The 23,061-nt window shown below is 38.1% G+C and overlaps 1 protein-coding gene across 1 annotated transcript; it reads right to left on the bottom strand.

Annotated features, from left to right (window-relative positions):
• Positions 1-3,313: 3,313 nt before the first annotated feature.
• Positions 3,314-22,819, bottom strand: LOC139726461 (epithelial sodium channel subunit beta-like). The gene is made up of 12 exons (XM_071637417.1): positions 22,354-22,819; positions 20,412-20,656; positions 18,486-18,673; positions 17,816-17,919; positions 16,244-16,407; positions 15,711-15,821; positions 13,791-13,914; positions 11,157-11,232; positions 10,125-10,182; positions 7,195-7,277; positions 4,609-4,684; positions 3,314-3,568 (listed from the first exon to the last, which is right to left on the bottom strand). Exons 1-12 carry the CDS (start codon positions 22,817-22,819, stop codon positions 3,314-3,316), a joined length of 1,950 nt encoding a protein of 649 aa, XP_071493518.1.
• Positions 22,820-23,061: the final 242 nt, after the last annotated feature.

Genomic DNA, 23,061 nt, shown 5'->3' with positions numbered 1-23,061 from the left:
ACCGATATACATGCAACCTATCAAGCACGCACGTACACACACACACACACACAGACGCATCCAATTACGGGCACAAAACTGGGAGAAGTCAATTAATCAAAATGTAAAAGGTCACAAAATAAACTAATTTATTACAACGATGTGATGTGCTTCTGGGTAATATCTGCTTTAGTGAGACAGTTGCTTCCGAGTCTGTGATTCTCTGCACACTTATGTCTTGCACATGGTAGATTCAATTTCCTTAAAGGACAAGTCCGCCTTCATAATCGATTGAGTAGATGCAGCAATATAAGTAGAACACACGCTGAGACTTTGAGGAAATCGGACAATCCATTCAAAAGTTATGATTGTTTTAAGTTTTTGCTCAGCCACTGCTGGATGAGAAGACTATACAGTGTATGATATCATATGCGTAGAACAATATAAGGAAATGTGAAGAGTATTTCACAAAATGTATTGTTTTAAAATAAAAATGCACATTTTCTCGACTTGTCACTGACATAACTATGTTAAGGGTAATATCATTTCCTCCTGTCTTCTGAAAGAGACAAGTCAAGTGTTCTTGTATTATGACAGAAAAGTGGAAATAATATGTTGAATTTTCTTTGCATTTTCTTTATATCGTTGTACACATGCGACATCACAAGCTGTAGTAGTCTTCTCATCCAGTCGTGGCTGAGCAAAAAACTATTAAAAAAATCATAACTTTTGATTGGATTGTCCGCTGTTCCTCAAAGTCTCACTGATGTGCATTCGCTCAATCCAAATGTCTCCGAAAGTGGACTTGTCCTTTAAACAGATGAGTTAAAAGGGCATTCCAGACGATTTTTATATCACATCATGTAGTACTTACATTAATCGACAGCTCCATGTATAGACTTGTGGAATTTATTATGGCCCTTGAGCAGAGAAGCCAATAATCTGAAAATCTTAAACGAATTACATTGAACACCGTCCATGACATAGGAGCATTACATATGTCGGAAATGTAGCAGTGCAATTCCACTACAATGCCGCTTGCTTAACAAGTTCACCTGTGTAGAATCTGTGCATGCCTTCTTCTTCTGTTCTGCGTCCTTGAGCCCAAATTCGAGCATTCTTATGGCGAGACTGCCACGTCATCATCCGTGTTCATTCCAATTTGTTACAAATTTTGAAAGCATTATTACTAGTATTCTTCATAACAGTTACTATAAACTCTGAAATTCTGTACTCAGTATGACTATATATACATGTAGGTGTTCAAATGTAAAAGTCTAAAAATATTCCGAAGGTCTCCGTTAATACAATTAGTTGCATTATTATGAAGAACGATGGCACTACAGGAGACACGATTAATAGACTTTCGCCAAAATAGAAAGGAACCACCTTTTGAACTGTTACCTTGCCATTTCATTATGTGAACAAGACGCATTATGTCATATTGACTCTCATTTATCCGCACATGATGATAATGAAGTTATGATAATAATAATAATAATAATAATAATAATAATAATAATAATAATAATAATAATAACAATAATAATAATAATAATAATAATAATAATAATAATAATAATAATAATAATAATGTTAAAAATAATAATAATAATAACAATGATAATGATGATAATGATAATAATAGTCATTGTTATTGTAATTATTACTTTAATTGTCATTAGTATTATATTACAATTATCATTATCACAACTATTATTATCATTATTATTGCTATTATCATTATCATCATTATTATTATTATTATCATCATCATCATCATCATAAGAGATTTGTAATGCTATTTACCACTCAGTCTGAGTGCTCAAATGGCATTCATCCTCTCTCTTATAAAGAGGAATGATAATTTCAAAGCAATGCACCGTTTTCTCTTTTCACACATCTAATAATAATCAGATAATACATGTACGAGCAGTACAAAATGCTATAATATTCATCGATCTCTTTCTGAATTTAAGACATGAAACATGTATGATAGATGTTTTCTAAACAAGATCGCACAAGCCACCTCTTTAACTTGCTTTTTAAACATGTTATCATGTGAGAAATAAGCAAGAAATTTGGAAGCATTGCATGACAGAATTCTTGCATCCAATGAACTGTCGCAGTGGTCATTGCTACTGGCCTAAATGCTTTAGATTTAGGTTAGGCTAACTTTAGGTTTCCTCGCGGCTACACTGAAAGCAGGCGAACACACACGAAATTCTTGATTGCGCGTACTCAAACTGGCGATCAACTTTCACTGAAAAAAAAATATATTCATCATAATGCAAACTCGGCATATCAAACAAGCTTGGACCCTGTATACCTAAAAAGAAAAAGAAGATAGTGGACCCTGTACCTTAAAAGAAAAGAAGATTAACACGTATAAGTTGAAACCTCTGAAGATTACACGATGAAAAACATATTTTCCGTCAATTGCAACATTTCTTGGGAAAAAAAAATGTCTTTTTGACACGTTGCCATCCGTTTGTTTTTGCGGAATAATGACGTAGAAAATTCTTCTAATCTAATGAGAAGTTGATATGTTTCGTTCTTCAAGTCAAATTTACTTTATCACATTACGATTTTTAACTCACCTTATGTTCGTCGATTTGATTACTAGATATAGAATTATTGTATAAAGCTGTAGCTTTATGTTGAAACTCGTTTTGGTAGCAAATTGCGTATTTTCAATCTCTCTGTTTTTTAGATAGTCATCCTTGGTGTTGAATTGAAGCTGTGACAAAAATTTTCAATCAAAGAAACATATTGAAAAATGTGTTTAACATTTCTTGCTGTGTAATGTCTACTCTGATCCTTGTATAATGTGTGCAATAAACAATGTTTTTCATGTACATAATCTCTAAGATTTTGATATATCTTGTGTTGCTGCACTTTTCATCCTGAAGAACGATTTCTCTTCTTCACTTCTCTTCTATGTCCGCATCCTAACAACATGCTTGTGTAGAAATTATCACATGATTTAGAGGTATATATATGATGAATATACTATGTTCGTAACGATGAGAGAGAAAGATTTGGGCACCGCAAATCTTTCTCCCTCATTTACTTCATTATGCAAACATTCAAGCAACACTTAACCGAGTTCGTATTAGTATTGTTATGTACATTGTATTATATACAAAAACACACATAAACACAAACGCGTGTGTGTAAACAAAATCTATCTTTACGAATAGGACTATCTGCAATATTTCAAACCATTCGAATTTCTCAGAACTTGTTTACACTAGATGGTTACTGCAAAACAATTGCATAACTTTGATTGTAATAATTCCAAAGTTTTCTTTGTATCCGCCATGCAATCCATTTACGTTGACACTGTCGAGGGGAGGCTCGATACGTATGGCGGAGGCGGAGTGCGCGTCGAGTGAATAGTGGTCGAATCGTTTGGGGCCGGCTTTTTACCGGCGGGTAGAGTCGTGACTGGCGAGGTTCGGTTCCGTCCTCGGAGAAGAAATGCCATCATTGACCACAGACCCTCGAAGATCTCGAACATGGTGACGACCGAGAGACCCAGCCACAAGCCGAGCTGACCACCCATGGCACTTAGCAAACCTGGAATCTAGGTTTCAAACAAAATTATCCCAAGACTAAACACAAATAATAATGTTAATGTGAGCATTTTAGGTGTCGATATTCAATTCGATTTACTTCCATATTTTTCAATAAAAATAATGGCATCAAATGTGACAGAATAAGATGGTATATGAATACATGGTTGGCTGTACAATATAATATCACTAACATAGAACATGGCGATCAATTCATCGAAATCTGAATCTAAGTGATGCTAGAGAAATACGACGGGACCTATAACTGCTAAACGTAGATTCCATTAGAAATCGAGTGTGAAGACAAAGATGCGAAGCACGGATAAAACTTGGGGCCAAAATAAAGGGGAGGAGACAATAATACTCGGCGGTATAGCGTGTTTTCCAAACCGCATTAGACTGCAATGCGATTGGAATAATCAATCGAGTGATAAAAAGGAAATGGTTGGAATGTGTCGTTTTATATGTTTCTTGTCTCTAGACTAAAGAGCAAGTTAACATGTTAACATTAAAATGCGCACGGGCTATTGCATGGGACGCTCAATCATATCATAGAAGAGAGAAATACACACACATACAGACAGACGAAACAACCAAGTTATAATCAACGAGACAAACAGACAAACAGACACACATAACGACAGACACCAAGACAAAAGTAGGCAGTTTGCATTAAAACAAGAGACCGCATTTCATAAGTATTCTCTGCATGTCTTCGAAATTCCCTTTCCGCTTATGTCCTCTCCACCTTATTTTTTATGTTGTTTTTTTTTCTCATTATTCTCGCTTCTTGAGGTAACAATACAACCTAAATCTTGTTTCCTTTACACTTTGTGTCGTCTTAATGTCATACAGCAAGGTAAGTTTACATTATAGTGATTTCTTTTTACTTGTTATACCGCAAGGTCTTGGCTTAAAATGCGACAAAACCAGTGGCAAGCACGCAATAGTTCCAATGTTATCGAAATAGTGCCAAAATACCTTATCGATACGTTACTATAATTTCATTCTCCTTTAAAAGAAAGGGAAATAACACAAATCGGAGACTCACCGTGTACGCTGGATCTTGTTTGATGTACTCGTAGTTGAATTCTTCAAAGTAAACCTCAACCTTTGCCATATTACTTCTGCAAAACAATGGGACATCAATTCACAATGAGTGTCGATTTGATATTTCAAAAGTATAAAATTATTTTTGTTTTAAAAATCACCTAGTTATTAAGTTCAAACCAATGAGACATTCAACTCGAATCAAGTTATGCTATGATTTATAGAATAAACCAAGTTTTCAATCCTGGTCCATTTTGTATATTGTTTGATACATTTCTGCTATGATGAGTGAAATCTCAAATTAGAGAGAGTGGGAAGGGCGTGTTCCTGACGTCATGGAAAATGTCCCTAATCGACGATATTAGTTTTACTTCACTTTCCCAGACAGCTGGATGACCCGCCGGGCCAGATATTCACTTACCTTTAGTATTTTTCAATTCAAATGAATTTTTGGGGAATTTTCTGAACTGAATATACTATATTACAAATGAAATACAGTCATTTCTTATTGTTTTCAAGACAATAGAACATACAGTGTGTACATCCGAACATAGTTACTGAAATATGCGTGTACAGATTAAAGAAAAGAATAAGAAAACACATCAATTGGGAACCACCCGGGATAAAGTGAAATCATCATGATCTGACTGAATTATGGCACATGTATTGGGAGTGTGAATGCAGAAGACTGTCGTCAAATAAGCATATAGCTTGAAGATACGACAGCCTTGAAAGAGAAGGAAAAAAAAAAGATTAGAAATGTCGCTGTGGCGACTGGTATGCCTCCGCCATAATGCATGGTTCTCTTAATAGGTCTATAGTACATGTGGACAACGTGTGATTACATTTTCACAAAATTGGTAAAATATTAAAATGACAAGTTTGTCACAAATGTGTTGAATATTCACCTTCCTTGACCTAGGTTTAATCAGATGAATAGGAGAGCATGTATTTGGAGAGCTAAGAACTTTAACTTGACTTTGATCCATTCATAAGTTTCTGCACTGAGCAATTTTCAAGGTATGGAGAAAAAGTGTAATTCTGTATTGAATAGTAAATTGTTGCCATTTTCATCTGTCCTTTCACCCTAGAATTCATATCAAGATAATCACCGTCAGGCAGAACATGCAAAAATATGTAGTAAATTTCAAAATAACTTAAACCATTTCCTAGATTAAGGAGGAAACAGTTAGTTCAGCACATTCACTTGATCTTCGACCTTTTGACCTTTGAGGCAAAAAAACAAGAAAAAAAAACTTAACAGAGAATCTCTGTTGGGTGGTACATGCGTACACCAAGTGTAAGAAAAAATAATCCTGCTGGTATTGCATAAATATGAGGGAAATAGTAAAATTTTGAAGTGTTGCCCTTGACCTTTGACCCCTGACCTTTGACCCCATGAACCCTAAATTCTCTAGATAATCACTTCCAGTCAGTACATGTATATATACTATGTTCCATGAAGATACCTTGAACAATTTCCAAGGTACAGAGAAAAAAGTGAAATTTTAATACTTCTACTTGACCTTTTGACCTTTGAACTTTGACCTCATGGCCCCAAACTTTCACCAGAGTATTTTAATTAGATAATACATGTATACGCTAAGTTTCAAGAAAATATCTTCAGGCAATGCATAGATATGGAGGAAATAGTGAAATTTTATGTATTTGACTTTGACCTTTGACCTTTGACCTTGGCCATGTGCACCCAAAAGTTGATAGGCACAACTTCACCCCCTAATACAAATACATGCCAAGTTTCATTAGGATACCTCAAAAGGTTTTTTAGTTACGCTTGCCACAAAATTCATTACGGACGGACGGACGGACGGACGGACGGAAGGACGGACGGACGGACGGACAACCCGAAAACATAATGCCTCCGGCACCACTTCGTGGCGGAGGCATAAAAATGGGCAAAACATACATCATGTATACTTGTCGAAATCAAAAGAAAAGAAAAAAACAGAGACATTCTGGCATCACATTGCGACAACAAAACTTGTATAGACACTATATGTACAGAGAATGAGGTGAGTGCTGGTGCAAGTGAAAGAGCCCAGCAGGCGGTACTAGGGGCCTTTTTAAGATAAGAAGATAAGAAGATTTGTTCCAATATGTTCCAATTCCATATATCCGGTCCGTGGTGTGGAATAGATCTATGAGCGACAAGTAGCTTTGGGTTATTCAGATGAATGTCATTGCAATGGCGAGTGGGATAGGAGCGTACTTTGCTATTTGAGATTAATTGTCATGGAAGAACGGTAGTAAATTGTTGATGTATTTAAACATGAATAATAGCGAATTGGTAAATATGAAAATCATTTACTTTTGATATTTTCAGTCGTTTAATTAGAGGATCGATATGGGCTATATTTGATATTTGATATTTGATTTTGGTTGCCAGGTAATGCTGAGATTCCTTGTTAACCATCTTTAGAGATTCACACAATTGTAGTTATTAGAAGTCTTAATCTCCTTGTATCTAAGTGGGCTTGGAAGGGTTTCCATAATACTCAGCATCAACAATAGGCAGAAAAAGAAAACACTGATGCTGGTAGAAGTTAACGGATATTCCGTCACATACCTGGTCCATTCCGATGGAGTTGGACCTTTCATCTGTTGATTCATCTCCTCGTGTGAGTCCATCATCCTTTTGGTCAGCTTTTTCTGCAAGACGAACAGAACCAAGAACCATGTTAGACTTCCAAAAATTACTATACGGTACGCAAATCGCGTTAATAGCTGAATTAACGTCATCAAAAGTATGAAATATCAAAGAAATCTCCTCATTTACGAAAATGAAATGATATCAGCAAGATGGTGCCTATCTTTCATGAATTTGTTTTCTGATTAATTTCTATATCCTTGGTTCGGCATAAAGTTGATTACAATGAGGGTTCTATAGTTCATCGCGTTTACTAATGTCGCATATTCTTTCGAAGAGTTAGGTTGATTTGCACGTGATCGGTTAACTTGCTTTTCTTTCATGCACTATACATGCACTGATCATGGAGATATGTGTGATGTAGCCCCATGCACTAATCAATGCCAAGACCAATGCCAGTGTTTCAGACGATAAGCTATTCTGACGATCCACGACCAGCTTGGCCTTCCTTACTTTAGCATAGAACTAGTACATTTAAAGGTCGAACGTGGATATTAAAAGCCCATGCACCCAGCACTGACAGTCAAAAACAAAATGCTTACTGAAGCCCCATAGAATGTCTCATCAGTATAATGCTTTTGCCCGGTTGAGGAAGAGAATGCTTTCAGCGTTGTCAAGTCACGCGTGTAATTCTTTACATACATGTAGTGGATACGTCATTGTTTGCAGTAAATGAAAGGCGACACAAGATAGTGCAAGATCCCGTCGATCAAGGCCTATACGATGCCTCATTCTACTATAATACGTCCAACTTACTATCATCTGACATGTTATTCATTCGGCTCTTTAACCTGACAAATTTCCCGGGCTTGATTGTACATGATTACGTAATAGATTGCAACATGGTTCCACTAAACACCCTCGTTTTAATAGTGATTTGTTTTCATCACGAACTAACGGCTCGCTCCAGTCATGTCGTCGTGGGTAAATATTCCAAAATATGAACAAAACATTTCACGAACGGTCGGCTGAGCCTTTTGGCTCCATCATCTCAAGTGCTTCACGAAGTGCCAGATTGACGCTGATAGACCCTTTTCTGACTGAATCTTCAGATTCTTCAGAATGTTGACCGGACATCGCTGTCATCAACATCACGTCCAAACATGAAGGACGAAGGCCTGAAGGCCTAAGGTGAGTCCTTATGCTGCGTTATGTTCTTTTCACTCATAAAGAGGCCCTGTACCAAAAGTTGTCATTTCATGCAGGTACCTTTGAAGGAAATCTTCAATTTGTTAACTTAGTGCACACAATGCCCTCAAGACAAGCCTGTAAGGGCCTAGATCAAGGAAAGTTTCACTTTCAGCTGGTAGTAAGCTTTGCTATGTCACAGTAGTCCCATGCACTGAATTTGTTGTTGCGACACAAAATGTTATTTTGTAGACATGTTTTGGTTTACCAAATTACATACATAGTGGTCTTTGTTGGTGGTCCTGAGCTAGTATTAAACATCTTTCCTTATCTCACCATCTCAGCCCCTTTTATTCTTATTTGTAAATGACACTTGAGACACGTTAGATTTGATATTTTGTCGTATAGCCGGTTGACATTTTTGTGCGTATAGGAGCTAGTCTCTCGCTGACAGTCGTTTCAAAGATTTCAAAGTAGTGGATTGTCTCTGTGGGGTTTCTCATTTAGATATTACAAAAGTGACTGGACGAAAAAGACTAGATACACCACAATCATTCATGCGGAACATCTGGGAGTCTATAAAAGAAACGCACCCACCGGATGGTTGGGCGGAAATTTCCTGGCAGTCGCAATGAGCGGACGCGCTGGCGAGGCCCCTCAACGAACAAACAAACACGACAGATACACAAGCAACCACACCACAACACCCACACCTATACACAACAACCCCAAACAACAACACCAACACCACACTCATCGCTTTACACGAACACCCGCACACTACACCTTTACTCAACAACCCCAAACACCCCGCAAACGTTGATAGTATTACACAAACACCAACACACTACACCAATACCCAACAACCCCTACACATTCATATACATACACAAACATCAACACGAACACAAAAGGCCTTGCTTTGCCCACCCAAGACGATGACTTATACGCGTCAACGAGGACACACACACAACAGAATTATATGTACACAACCGTATCCGGGCAATTACCCCGAGAGGGCAATTACCCCCCGGCTAAATACTGGTTAGTGGTAAGCTTAGAGTAACGATTAGGGTTAGGGTTAGGGTTAGGAGTTTGAGTTAGGGATAGGATTAGGTTCAGGATTAGGATTAGGATTAGGGCCAGGGGAAGGGTGCGGGGTAATTGCCCAGGGGGTAATTGCCCTAGACCCTTGAATACATACACAAGCACCCACACAAACACAAAAAACCAACAAAAATCCATGCTTTGCAATCCCCGCAAAACACAACAAACTACATACACAAACACGAACAACATCCAAACAAAGTCACAAATACACACAAAAACCGCAAAAACACAATTGTCACACAAAAAACAAACAACATACACAACCACGAACAACATCCAAACAAATAGTCACTAAATGCACGCCACCATCAACGAAAAGCCAACCTAACACAAAGACATGACAACCCAGACACAAACACCTACAACCACGTTCATCAAAAAAAAAAGAAAAGAAAAAAGAAACGTGGATGTCTTGTAATCCACAAAAAGCAAGGCTGAGTACCAAGGAACGTCATCTGATGACGAAAAGACAACACAACCCAGACACAAACACCCACAACAACAACAAAAAATGCATTAAAAATATTTTGTAATCCACAAAAAGCAAGGCTAAGTACGCCCCAACAATTTAAACTGAAGATTTAAAGCAGAAAGATACGTTTGACTGTTACCTCATAACCATCAGAAGGCCAGATGGATGAACTGATTGTTGGTAGGTATGAGATCTCACTGAACGGGAAATATGGACACATGAAAGAGAGAAAAAAATGTAAACATGAATGGACGAATCTTCAGTTAATATCTATGTTGGAATGACGTAACCACTTCATCTAGACCAATACAGTATTGATAAAGTAATTTAAGCATCGAGGCAGAACCGACAAAAGTGAGGTTTGGTTTTTTTTTTAAAGAAAATGATAAATTCCATAACAAAGGATAAGCAATATTACACACTGACAAGTATCCTCGAAGTACATGTGTATAGATTAAGAACACTTCGTCAACAAATGAAGCAAAGAATCATAACTTTTCCACACTATCATCTACTCAACAGCTATATTATGATCTGCGTGTTTCTCATAACAACAAAAAAATCGCCGCACACAAACAAATGGGAGTTTAAGATCTGCGACGTGCGACGAAGGAAAAATTTGTTCTGCGCATGCGCAAGACCGCTTATCAAAATCGATCTCTCGTTGTCTGAGTTTTCACGACGGTTCTGGGTCATTTTAGCGTCCGCTCAAATTCAAGACGCAGAGAGCTACTTGATGCCATTATGACGTCAGCTAGCTGTTTTGATCTGGGGGGCATTTCATCAACGAGTTCGTCGGAGTTTTCACCGACGAATTTGCTATCAGCCAATCAGACGCAAGGATTTCATTAGCTTTTAACAGTTGTCAGTGTAAATCCTTGCGTCTGATTGGCTGATAGCAAATTTGTCGGTGAAAACCTCCGACGAATTCGTTGATGAAACGCCCCCCAGGACAAATTCCATACGTCAAGAACGACAAATAGGGGCGCTATTCTACTTTTTATAGGCTGCACCTTCGCGAAATGTAATGCTACCTTGCAACACGACACAGGGAGAGAGAGAGAGAGAGGAGAACGGTCAACGCAACCGTCGTCTTACGTTCGCGTCGCAGATCTAAAGCTCGCTATCAGCGTTGACAGCAACGATAAGAGAAACCAATCGAATATCTTACTTGCAGGCATTTTGACATTCACAATCCAGTTCGTCTTCTTCATACTTCCTTTCCATATGTTGAAGACACTTAGTCTCTGTAGAAAAGAAAATGTGTTGATTTAGCTCATACTAAAGCTTTATAAAAAAAAAGATAAAAGAACATAGTCCCTATTACATGAATAAGAACATACTTCTTTCAAAAGATCATATTATAGCTTCTATAGGACACAAACTTATCAGCAATCAGTTGAAGGGTGTCGGGTTTATTATCGTATCATAATGTCGCTCGGCAGAAACGAAATTGATACAACTGAAAATGCCATAAAATTTCCCCGAGCCGATGCGTTCTCACTGGTTTTGTTAGCAAAATTCCTATTTGTCCTATTCCATTTTATATATGCTTCACATAGTAATATAGATACTTTATATGATATTGTAAATAAAAATGTTTTTAAGATTGTGACTTGGTTTCAGTGCAATAAACTGTCATTAAATGTAGATAAAACTAATTATATGTTATTTCAAAAGAAGAAGAGAAATGTGCAATTCATAAATGACATAAAAATATATGGAAAGTCAATAACTCAATGTAAATCAGTTCAGTTTTTAGGTATTATTCTGGATGAAAATATTGACTGGCGTGAACACAGAAAATGTATGCAGAAAAGTTGCGCAGTTTGTAGGTGTTTTATATCGTTTGAAGTTTGAATTACCATCTTTTGCTTTATTTTCTCTTTACAATTCTTTTATATTACCTCATTTGTTGTATTGTAATGTTGTATGGGGAAACACTTTTAATTCCACACTTGATAAGTTATTTAAATTACAAAAGAAAGCAATTCGTAATGTTACAAAATCTCCATATTTAGCTCACACCTCTCAGTTATTTAAACGATTGAATACACTTAAGCTGCATGATATAAATAAACTTCAAATAACTTCTTCGATGCAACGTTTTCACACAGATACACTCTCTCCTTACATCATGAACATGTTCATATCAAATTCAAATATACACACTCATAACACACGGAGCTGCAATAAAATTCATCAATGGAAATGTTCTAGTACGAAATTAAAACAAACTCTTCGTCATACAGGACCAGTTTTTTGGAATGCAATAAACCCAGATAGTTATAATAAGCAACATAATAATTCATTTAAGAAGCAGTATAAAAGACATCGTTTGTCTTTTTATTGAAATTACATTGACGTATCTAGCAATCCGTCTTATGTTTATCTCTTGTTCTTGTTTTTGTTTTGTTTGTTTGATGTTCTTTTGTGTATCCTCTGTATAAAACTGATTTATGATTTCTGAAAATAACTTAGATTCCAATTCTACATGATTTGTAACAACGGTGTATGCGCGCCTACAGGCCTCATTGGCTTTTTATGTGTACACCATTTTCCATTTTACTTGTTGCCTGCTGTAATCTGTAACAATTTATGACTGTAATTCTGATGTCGTTGTGGTTTCTTTTATATGTCATTGTTTTTTTATGTTCATCTGTAACAGTGAATGCTTCATGTTGTTTTTATTGTGATCGAAATGGAAATAAACGAATTGAATTGAATTGAATATAACGCCTGAAGAGATCCTTGTCATTTGATTGGTTGTTTGACATTGATTATTCGGCCCATTTCACTATGACGTCATCATCCGTGCAATTATGGTTCCATTTACCGTGCAATTTTGGATCCATACGATTTGCTCCATTGCACGCTCACTGAGAGCCCGGCATACTACGCGTATACGCTTGCGTTTTGCAGGGTATGTATGCGACAGCGCGCTACATACATAGCGTAATGCTCCCAGTTAGCACTCTCGCAATCTCAGATTCTCTCTTGTTTTTAAATCAATAAAACCTGAAAGGACAAGGATCTCTTCCAGGCGTTATATAAAACAAATAATAAATGTTTTTCATTCGTGCAATGGACAGAATATTTCATTCGGTGAAAGATGAAATTTTTGATTCATTCAACTCGGCTGCGCCTCGTTGAATGGATCATTTCATCTTTCACCTCATGAAATATGAGGTGAAAGAGAGCCTCGCAACCACACTCCTATCAGGTACCATATTCGAGAACTGAATCGCATCGCCATTCGTTCTTCCCAAGAACTGTAAGGAACTGGAATTCCCTGTCGTCAGAAATTGTTTCAGCGCCATCTGTGGGATCATTTCGAAACCGTCTAACGGTTGATCAGAGTGGCTAGTATTTTCGTCAAATTTTATATGTGCTTGTAAATATCTGTAAATAAATTGTACTATAATGTAAATAGCACCAGTCTGCAAGAATCTTCAGTCTATTGAAGGAGGCAGACTTAATCAGAAGAAGAAGAAGAAAAAATATTCTGTCCATTGCACTCATAAACATTCATTATTTGTATACCATGGTCCGTGTATGTGGTGTAGCACTGAAATGAAACGATTCTCGACGATTACATGTCTAGCTAAAAGATCTTGGATTTCTTCACCTATAGCTTGCCCCAAATTCATCCGGCGCTTTATTTAACAATACATTTACTATTTAGAATCTATGCAAAAGCAGTAGCTGATTTTTTTTTTAATCATTATGGATCTGTATGATCAATTTGAAAACGGGCAATATTCAACATTCAACCTCTCAACTGACTAAAAAGAAACTATTCAACCTTCATCATTGTCGATGTCGCAGGGGTAGTACGTGGTATTGCCATCGAGTGGGAGAGGGAACGTCGGGTCCGCACAGCCACAGTTCGCCATGACTCGGCGCTGGTAGCAGCTCTGTTCACATGTCTACACAGGAGGATGCAACCACAAGGTATAGAACAGGCTTCACTTACAGGTGACCTAACTTGAATTTTGAACATGTTAAAGGCATCTCGTACGAATTATGACAACAATAGTTGCTACTAACTCATCTGTGTAGCTTCATACCTGGGCGGCCCGGCAATAGTGGGACTATTGCCCCGATCAAGTAACTATCCCGACTGAAGGGCATCTTGAATTGAATCATTAACATGCGCCTGCACATCACATCATGGATATAACTTCACTAATTACTGGTATGAATAGATCAAAGAAATCATCTCCTATAAAGAGCAGTTTTGATAAGCGGGAATGTTGGATATTCACAGCGGAAACTGAAAGCTTATTTCCATCAACCTCATCTATCATACCAAATTCTATAGCCAGATTTCATATAATTTTTTTCAAGGAATTTTTGATAACGATATGTCTCTCCCAGTCAAAATATTGTGCTTCGAAATGTTGTCGTGAGGCAGTCCCGCTAAATTGTGTTACCGTTTACAAGAGCACCATTTGTGGCGAAATACTGATATCTTGTAATGCCGATTATTCGTGGAAGAGTGAACGCTTAAACCTCACAAACAAGGATGTCATTTTCTTTCACTCGTAACAACCTCATAATGTAGAAGATAGACGTAGAAGATAGCTTAAGACACCCTCCCCCTCCCCCCCCCAAAAAAAACCCACAACAACAACAACAACAAAACTGAGTTTGGACTGCATAGTAGGCCCTACACTTCTGTATTTCATGAAAGCAGTTAAAGCCAAACTAAGAAGACAGAAGAAAGCAAGCTCGACTCACCACCTTCTACAAAGCAATAAACAACCAAATTGCAGTACCTATACCGCATTACCTCAAACAGAGACAAAGAACAACACGAAGCAGCCAACATCAACGTTTTATGAGAACCGACTCTACCTTGGATGCCTATAAATACAGTTTTTTCCCAAGGACAATCAGAGACTGGGATAGGCTTCCTCAACACATCATTGAACTGCCCTCTGTTGAGCAGTTCAAGAGAGCCATAGAAGCCAATTAAGCATGGCAGAGATTTTTTTTTACTTGCACAGTGAGCACCTGTATACACATTTGAAAGAGCACAAAGCACAAATGGCATCCACTGTCTGAAGCACCACACCACAAACCCTCATCCAGTTGCTGAACAGGCTTCGATGAGAAGCACCATAGAAGTAGAAGTAGAAGTATAAGAAAGAAGGAAAGTGCTGTACCCCATCTTAATCATTTAGGGAGTATTACACAACGTCCAAGTAGATCCTTGTAATTTGATTGGAGGATTGTTGGTGACGTGATATTAAATAAGTACTCCATTCAACGCGCCGTGCAATTTTGGTTCTATTTTTGCGTGCAACTTGGTTCGATTTTTTCGTTCTACTCCACGGTTCGAGAAATTGTACGGTACTGCGTGTACTGTGTGTTGCTTTGCATATCGAGGATGTCCACATGTAAGTATGGCTATATTTTTCATACATATATAGACTTCTAGGCCTACTTCGACATACCCAACAATCCTCCAACCAAATAACAAAGATCTACTTGGACGTTGTATAAAACAAATAGTGTATGGTTTTTACTCGGGCAGTGGAACGAGATTTCGCACTCTTTGAAAGATGAGTCGCACTATTCAACTCGGCTTCGCCTCGTTGAATAGACCGCCTCTATCTTTCACCTCGTGCGAAATCTCGTACCATTGCACTAGTGACCATTCACTATTAATTTTGTATACCATTGTTTGGAGACCATCTATAACGCCATTTTCGCTCACCTGCATGCTGTATTTTACACCATAGTGCTGGTGGTAGATGTTCTGTTCGATACCGGTCAGAACGTCCTCTTTGCATTCGCCGTACGGGTGTGGTAGGCGGTCCAGCTCCAGCTATTGGCACACATAGACACACACACACACACACATAAAGTAACCAGTAGAATAGCTAAACAAAGATAAACAGAAGCAAAATGTATATTTCAGCATGATGGAAAAAAAATTACGCATTCAAGAGAGCGTGCGAGAAAGCTGAGCATCCTAGTTCCTATAGGGTCACGGAAACAATATTTACCATTGTTGCTATTAAGTTGTTTCGATTTGTTTTGTTTCCTTTAATTTCTCTACTCTTTATCAGGGTAGGTCACATAGTCAATCTTGTATTTTCCATCGAGCAAAAATGATCAATTAGATGATGCATAATCAGATAAGATTCCAAATCTGATCGACTTTTACTCTGCGTCAAATCGGTTGAACAAAAAATTGGCACAGAAAGAACGTGCAACAAGGAGTGAACGTAGATGGCGCAATCTCACCACTCGCACACCGATGGCGGTAGCTAGGCCGGGAGACACAAAGACGCCGTCATCGCTTGGAAATGGCATGGTGACGGGATGGTGGATGACCAGGCGGAATCCTGCAACTTCTGTCAGTTCGTCCATATACTCCATCTGCTGGGTATACAGCTCTAGGGAAAGGCCTGCACCGGCAACAGGAAATACCGTGTTTTCACATTAAGGCAATTGTATTGATCTTTAAAGTCGTGTGCTGTTGTAAGTCATCAAAGCTAAAAACATGAGAACTCAATTTGAGTTCACATCAGCAGAATGTTTGCAATATATATACATATATATATATATATATATATATATATATATATATATATATATATATATATGTATATATATATATATATAGTGTGTGTGTGTGTGTGTTTGTGTGTGTGTAAATAGTGGTGTTACTAAAGCTCTGTGATCTTAAATATAGTAAAACAAAAATATAAAAGCTAGTAAAGTCACAAAATATCAATGTAGAGTGTAGTCGGTTGATAGCACTGCCCAATTTGAGTTTAAATAGATAGCCCACAATACGAACACGGTAGGCAATAACTCATCAAATAAAAACAAAGCTGATGGAGGCTGGTCGCATCAGGGGAGAAGCGATGGTAGGTAGGAACCTCTAAAGGTCGTTGAAGAGCCATTAGCAATTATCAACATCCATCAGTATCACCCAGAACTATCTTTGATCGTTCAGGCAGCAAACCGTTTACACACTAACCCCTTTATTGTTTCACGTTTCCGTTTTGATGGCAGTAGAAGTATACACAAAAACAGCTGATAGGCAATTTGAGGAGTGAGGACGAACAATTCCGGGTTCTTTTGAAATGAATTTCACGAATATTTTCAATTAAAGTAATGCGTTCTGACGAAATATGGATAAACACATTGAAAAGTGAGCTAGCTTAAAAGGGGAGGGGGAGTAAGAACCTTAGAGGTTCTATCAAATCAAATCACGTTAGCACGTTCAAGACAAATGAGTGAAGTATCCTCAGGGAGATTCAAAAGGTTAGGAAATGGTCTTGTCTCTTTCGTGAGTTTTGAGAGAATTTGTGTATGATTTCAATTGCCTTTCAATTCAATTGCTCTTACACGTCAGGCTTTGTATACCATCCTCAACTATCATGACTATATAGATGGTCTTCTTTCATACTTCCTGGCGATAATGGACATCTTTACAAATTCATCACTTTAATTACCATGAGTCCCTGACAGGTTTTCTCTTCAGCTTTCGTCCTTTCAACAACAAAACCTCGATTCTCTGTTCTACTGTATAAATGATGAGCGATGGTACGCTAAAATGTTTGCAGATGCGTTTTTCTTTCATGATCGATGATATCACGTAAGTGCATCAGATCATTAGCATTGGTATAAGAGTTGCAATTTCGATGTATGTTGTGAGTTTTTTTTTGACTGCCTGTGTATTCCCATTATCCTATTGTGTTATGAAGATGCAGTTACTCATGTTTGGTATTTTAGTCTCATAATAATCCATTGTTTACATTCGTCCAATCAGCTCCAGCGTAAAGGACTTCGGACTGTTGTTCTTACCATAGTTTGGTCCAGGGCGGTTGGTGGTTAGCACTGCACTGTTATTGCCCGAGTTAAAGGTGTAGCAGTTGCCAAATTGAGGATCGAAGATGTGCGTAAAGTTCCTTCATAGTTCAAATAACGGGTGAAATAACATCAAGATAATTTATAACAGTTTTAATAACACTTTAGAACAAATGGATAGCTATCTATCACTTATCGTAGGTAACGTCTATTAGGCAAACATCACAAGACAGCAAGTTGTAATTACTGTGAGGTTGGAATTTTCACAAATGATAGCTCCTTGAATACCTTGGAAATCAATGAAATAAAGAAATAGAATTAGATGTGTTTATGAGGAAATCGTACAACCTTAGATGAAAAAAAGGTAAAACTGTGGCTTTTATTCTTTGAACCTCAACCAAGAGTTCGTTCCTCTAATAAATAGAATATGACAACTTCCACGTACATGTACAACAATCACAATCACGACAATGTACAGCATTAAAAACTACACACAGAGTAATGGGTCGGTCATTTCTCCAGGTGCAACAAATGAGAATAATAACGTCAACGTCAAGTGACTAGAATATTATGCAAGAAGCTCATCTTCTTGATGTGGGCATGTTGACGATGGGAATGCTAAAGACGACCGGGGGGGGGGGGGGGAAGGGGTTATGTAACAACTCACTCTGGGGAGCACTGGAAACCCCTCCAGGAGCACGAGAGGAGCATGTCCTCCAGGGTGTGGCCGAGCTGGATGCGATCCTCCATGGTTCGGTTGGCCAGTTTCACCATCAGGCGGCGCCTCTGCAAATATTCGGAGCCCCGCTTACGGTAGAAGTCACCCTTTTCCCGATCCTTCCAGGACTCCACACTCTGAAATGAATGATATCAGTACATCGAAGTACAAGCATTTAAAGAACAGGTTTGCAAATTTTACAACCAAAATTGGAATAATTTTTAGACACTACTAAAACCTATCATGCAATAACAAAATCAACGATGGACATGACAACTACTACTACTTCTACCACAACTTCTACTACTACGACGACTACTAATTCCACTATTGACTACTAGGCCTACTTCTACACCACTACTACTACCACTACTACTAGGCTTACTACTACTACTACTTTGCTACTACTACTACTACTACTACTGCTCTTACTACTTCTACTACTACCACTACTACTAGGCTTACTTTTATACTACTACTTTACTACTGCTGCTACTACTACTACTACTCTTACTACTTCTACTACTACCACTACTACTGGGCTTACTACTACTACTTAACTACTACTACTACTGCTACTACTCTTACTCCTACTACTACTACTACTACTACTACTACTACTACAACTGCTATGATACTACTACTACGGCTTCAACAACAACAACAACAACTAAAAACTACTACTACTACTACTACTACTACTACTACTACTACTACTACTACTACTACATCCACTATTACTATACTACTACTACTACGACTACTATCACTTTTCCTATTAATTGTACTCCATCACCACTGCTACCACTATTACTAGTACAAGCATGCTCTTTATCATCAACTTCCTACCTTTTTATGATTATAATTATATTGTGTGCCTGTCTCCTGTCTTTATTAAGCTTTATTCTGTGTATAATCACTTCATTTACATTTTTGGTATCAGATTGGGACGGAAACCTCGTCCAAACAACTGGTCTATATAGGAGCCTGCATAATATCGTTTACATGGTTTATCATTAAGTAAAGTGTGATACATTAAGTTTGTGTCAGGAACAAGAACAATAATAATAAGACACATAAACAATAATTGCAAGCTCAAAAACTATAATTACAGAAGAGTAACATTCGTTGATCATGATATTTTCCATCTTAGTTAAAGGACAAGTCCACCTTTATATACATTAGGATTGAGAGAATGCAACAATATTAGTAGAACACATCAGTGAAAGTTTGAGGAAAATCGGACAATCCGTTCAAAAGTTATGAATATTTAAAGTATCTGCGCAGTCACTGCTGGATGAGAAGACTACTACAGTGTATGATGTCACATGCGTACAACTATATAAGGAAAATAAAAAGAGAATTTCACAAAACTTTACTTTTTTAATAAAGTGCACATCTTTTCGACTTGCTACTGACGTATGTTAAGGGTAATATTATTCCCCCTGCCTTCTGAAAGAGAGAAGTCGAGTGTTCTGTTGTTATGCGAGAAAAATGGAAATATGTTGAATTTTCTTTATTCTTTCTTTATATCATTGTACTTATGTGACATCACAAGCTTACTTAGTCTTTTCATCCAGCCGTGACTGAGCAGAAACTTCAAAAATTCATAACTTTTTAACGGATTGTCCGATTTTCCTCAAACTCTCACTGATGTGTTCTACTAATATTGTTGCATTCACTCAACCCACATGGCTATGAAGGTGAACTTGTCCTTTAATAGTCATACTGAAATGAGTTTGTATTTTTGCTTTTTTTTTCAACTGGGAAAGAAGTAGTTGGCCTAATTTGTTGGACTAGGTAGTCCTACATAGGAGTAAGATTGAATCCTGTTCAGTCCACCCCTAGAGGTGGGCTTTGATGAAGTGTACGTACACTGGTAGTGCTCATATTTCCCGTCGCAAGGGGGTCAGTAGTCCTCTCAGTGTCCCCCGACGAAGTTCTCGATAGTTTGGATGAAGCCGTAGTGGGTGCCATCCCTGCCGCGTCAGTCGTACGATCAGAAAACCCCGGAGTCCTGCGTGGCTGGGGACCAGCCGGAGGACCGGTAGTAGTGGCTCTCGGGTCGTTCTTCCCTTCCATTGGTGGTCGTGTGGTAGATTGTGAAGAAGGCATTCCTCCTGGCACAAGTTAAGGTAGAATTGCTGTTCATTTTTTTTTTTGTTTCCCATGGAACATTTTTTATCAAAGTAACCTGTTAGCAGAGCTCAACAATAACTTCTTTTCTCTCTCTCTCTCTCTCTCTCTCTCTGGTGAATTATTTTTATTCTGAAGTGATCAGTTGGGCCCCCAAAGATAGCCTTTTTGGAAATTTGGTGTCCAGACATAAATGTCTTCGTGGTCCCGAGCTACCGGGCCACAGCAAATGTCGAGCCTTGCCTACAGAGATAGTCGAAAGGAACTTCACAGACTGTTTCTGTGGTGAAGTTTTGTGGTTTACTATCTAGTGTTATGTTTTGACTCTTTCTCGAAGTACAGTCGGAAATGAATACAATGTCTGCAAGGAACATTCCGTATTATGAATGTCCCTAATTACATAACACATATCAATGTAGTCAGTGATATTGCACAAAGTGGAAACAACAAATATTACCAACATTTTCTGTCTGATTTTAGTGCATATGTGCCATACAGTCTAAAAGTGATACATCAAAAGTGCAATAAAACGAACGAAAATCTGAAACATTTTCATAACTCGTTTTCCCATTAACTGATATGCAAAAAAAAAAAAATCTCACCCAAACGCAACACTCCCTGTGATTCAGGTTTTGCTTCATTCAGAACTTAATGGAATTTGTCGAACTGACAATATTGAATAACAGATGAAAGTAGAGTTACATCTCCCAACGGATATGACAACCACGAAGTGTTAGGAAACCATTTCGTCAACAATGCCAAGAAATTAACGCCTAACAAGGAAAAAAATGTTCAAACTGTTTGTTTTCTTTTATTTGTAGCTATAAAGTCCTCACCTGTTTTACTTCCTTCTTGCGCCACTTTACGACTGGAGTAAGTTTTACACTAACTGGATTAATGTTTGCAAGGTCAGCAGATTCACTAAACACTTGATTGAATGACGGCAGAAATTTGGCAGATAAAAATGCTTTTGTATATCAACCCTAAATAGTAATCACACAGTCAAAATTTAACGGAAAAAAAAATGCTACTGCATGGTTTTCCGAAGAATTGAGTTATTGTCCACTTGCAATTAATAAAATCTATGCAGAAGCACTTTTCGTTACTCTTCATATCGCAATAGAAATCAGGGCTACTCCCTGATGTCTTCTCCCGTTGCCTTGATATTTTTTTTAATACGTACATTTCCGATTAAATAACACTAAAATGTAATAAAATTGACTCAATTTATAGATTTAGAAAAAATCACCTATTCAAGTGCAAATCAAAGTCCTGGTCATTCTCTGACGAATTTTCCCGTTGCAATGGTAACGATTTACTAAATAAAGCATACATGTATATTGCTCATGATGTCCAGCACTTTCTAAAATTATAGTATGGCATAATTAGACATATGTTTTCCTTTTTTAATCGTTGCCATAGCAACGAGAGAAGAAATCAGAATTTCGAAGAGTTCAGTATCCAAATCTGCTTAGAATACAGTACATCAGTTTACATGTGTGGCGACTTTGGTGCTTTTATAGACAAATTTAAACAATTGGTCTGATATACTGGGCCATGGCGCTGGACTATTACAATCATATAAGCAGCAAACAGAGAGTGCGTGAATGACAATTCTGAATCTACATCAGGTTTCGACTTAACACAGGATGATGAAAATGTTAGAAAGTGATTTGGCTACCTGATGGTGGTTCTTGTCCACCTGCCATTCCACCCTCCCCTTGGTTTTGGTTGGACATACCACCTGCCGCAGAGCCTCCCATGTTCATGACCGAGTTGGCTCGCGGCGGTTCGAAGTTGACGTCAAAGAGCTCGCGAAACGAATCGTCCATCTCCTCAAGTTTCTTCTTCATCACAGGGTTCATGTTGCAGATGGTGATGGCGGGAAACTCCTGGGAGCGGTTGAACTTGACCTCCAGGCTGACCACGTAGTTGTACTCGAAGTACTCCTGAAAGAGGGCTATCACCTGCCACATAATCACTCCGATGCCGGTGAGGAAGAGGGCAAGCCAAGCCAGCTTGACCGCTGGTCTGGAGGCGCGTTGGATGTTGGGGAGACCGTGAGCGGAAGAGTTCTGCAAGCGAGAGTGGAGGATCTTGAAGAAACTCTCCTCCTCCTCTGCAGCCTTTTTCTCCCACGCCTCCATGATGAAAAGAGATGCACTTCAGACGACCGAGTTCAAGATGAATTTATAACCCACACCACAAATCTGATCACATCATTAAACACGATTTCCACTTTAGGGAGGCGACTTCGAGGTAGCAATTTGCCTGACGGAGACACTTCAATCTCTTTCCGTTCCCTCCATTCAAAATGTCGTCTGTCCCAGATACCAACAAAAGTTACACGTGTCAGAGAGAACGCGAGACGTCAGCCTTTAGTCCCGAT

This window comes from Diadema antillarum, unplaced genomic scaffold, assembly GCF_040938485.1.
Source record: "Diadema antillarum isolate AM-2024a unplaced genomic scaffold, OU_Dant_1.0 seq00000085_RagTag, whole genome shotgun sequence".
Taxonomy (NCBI): Eukaryota; Metazoa; Echinodermata; class Echinoidea; order Diadematoida; family Diadematidae; genus Diadema; species Diadema antillarum.
Note: the sequence above shows the minus strand (reverse complement) of the source record. Positions and strands in the feature narration are given on the sequence as shown.

Bases quoted from the DNA above. Each gene is read 5' to 3' on its own strand.
- LOC139726461 (XM_071637417.1), bottom strand. From the start codon at position 22,819: ATGGAGGCGTGGGAGAAAAAGGCTGCAGAGGAGGAGGAGAGTTTCTTC. The intron at 18,674-20,411 runs GTACGTACACTT...CATTCATTTCAG, and splicing joins GAAATATGAGCACTACCAGT to AGTGTGGAGTCCTGGAAGGA. The intron at 3,569-4,608 runs GTGAGTCTCCGA...TTTGAAACCTAG, and splicing joins AACAAGATCCAGCGTACACG to ATTCCAGGTTTGCTAAGTGC.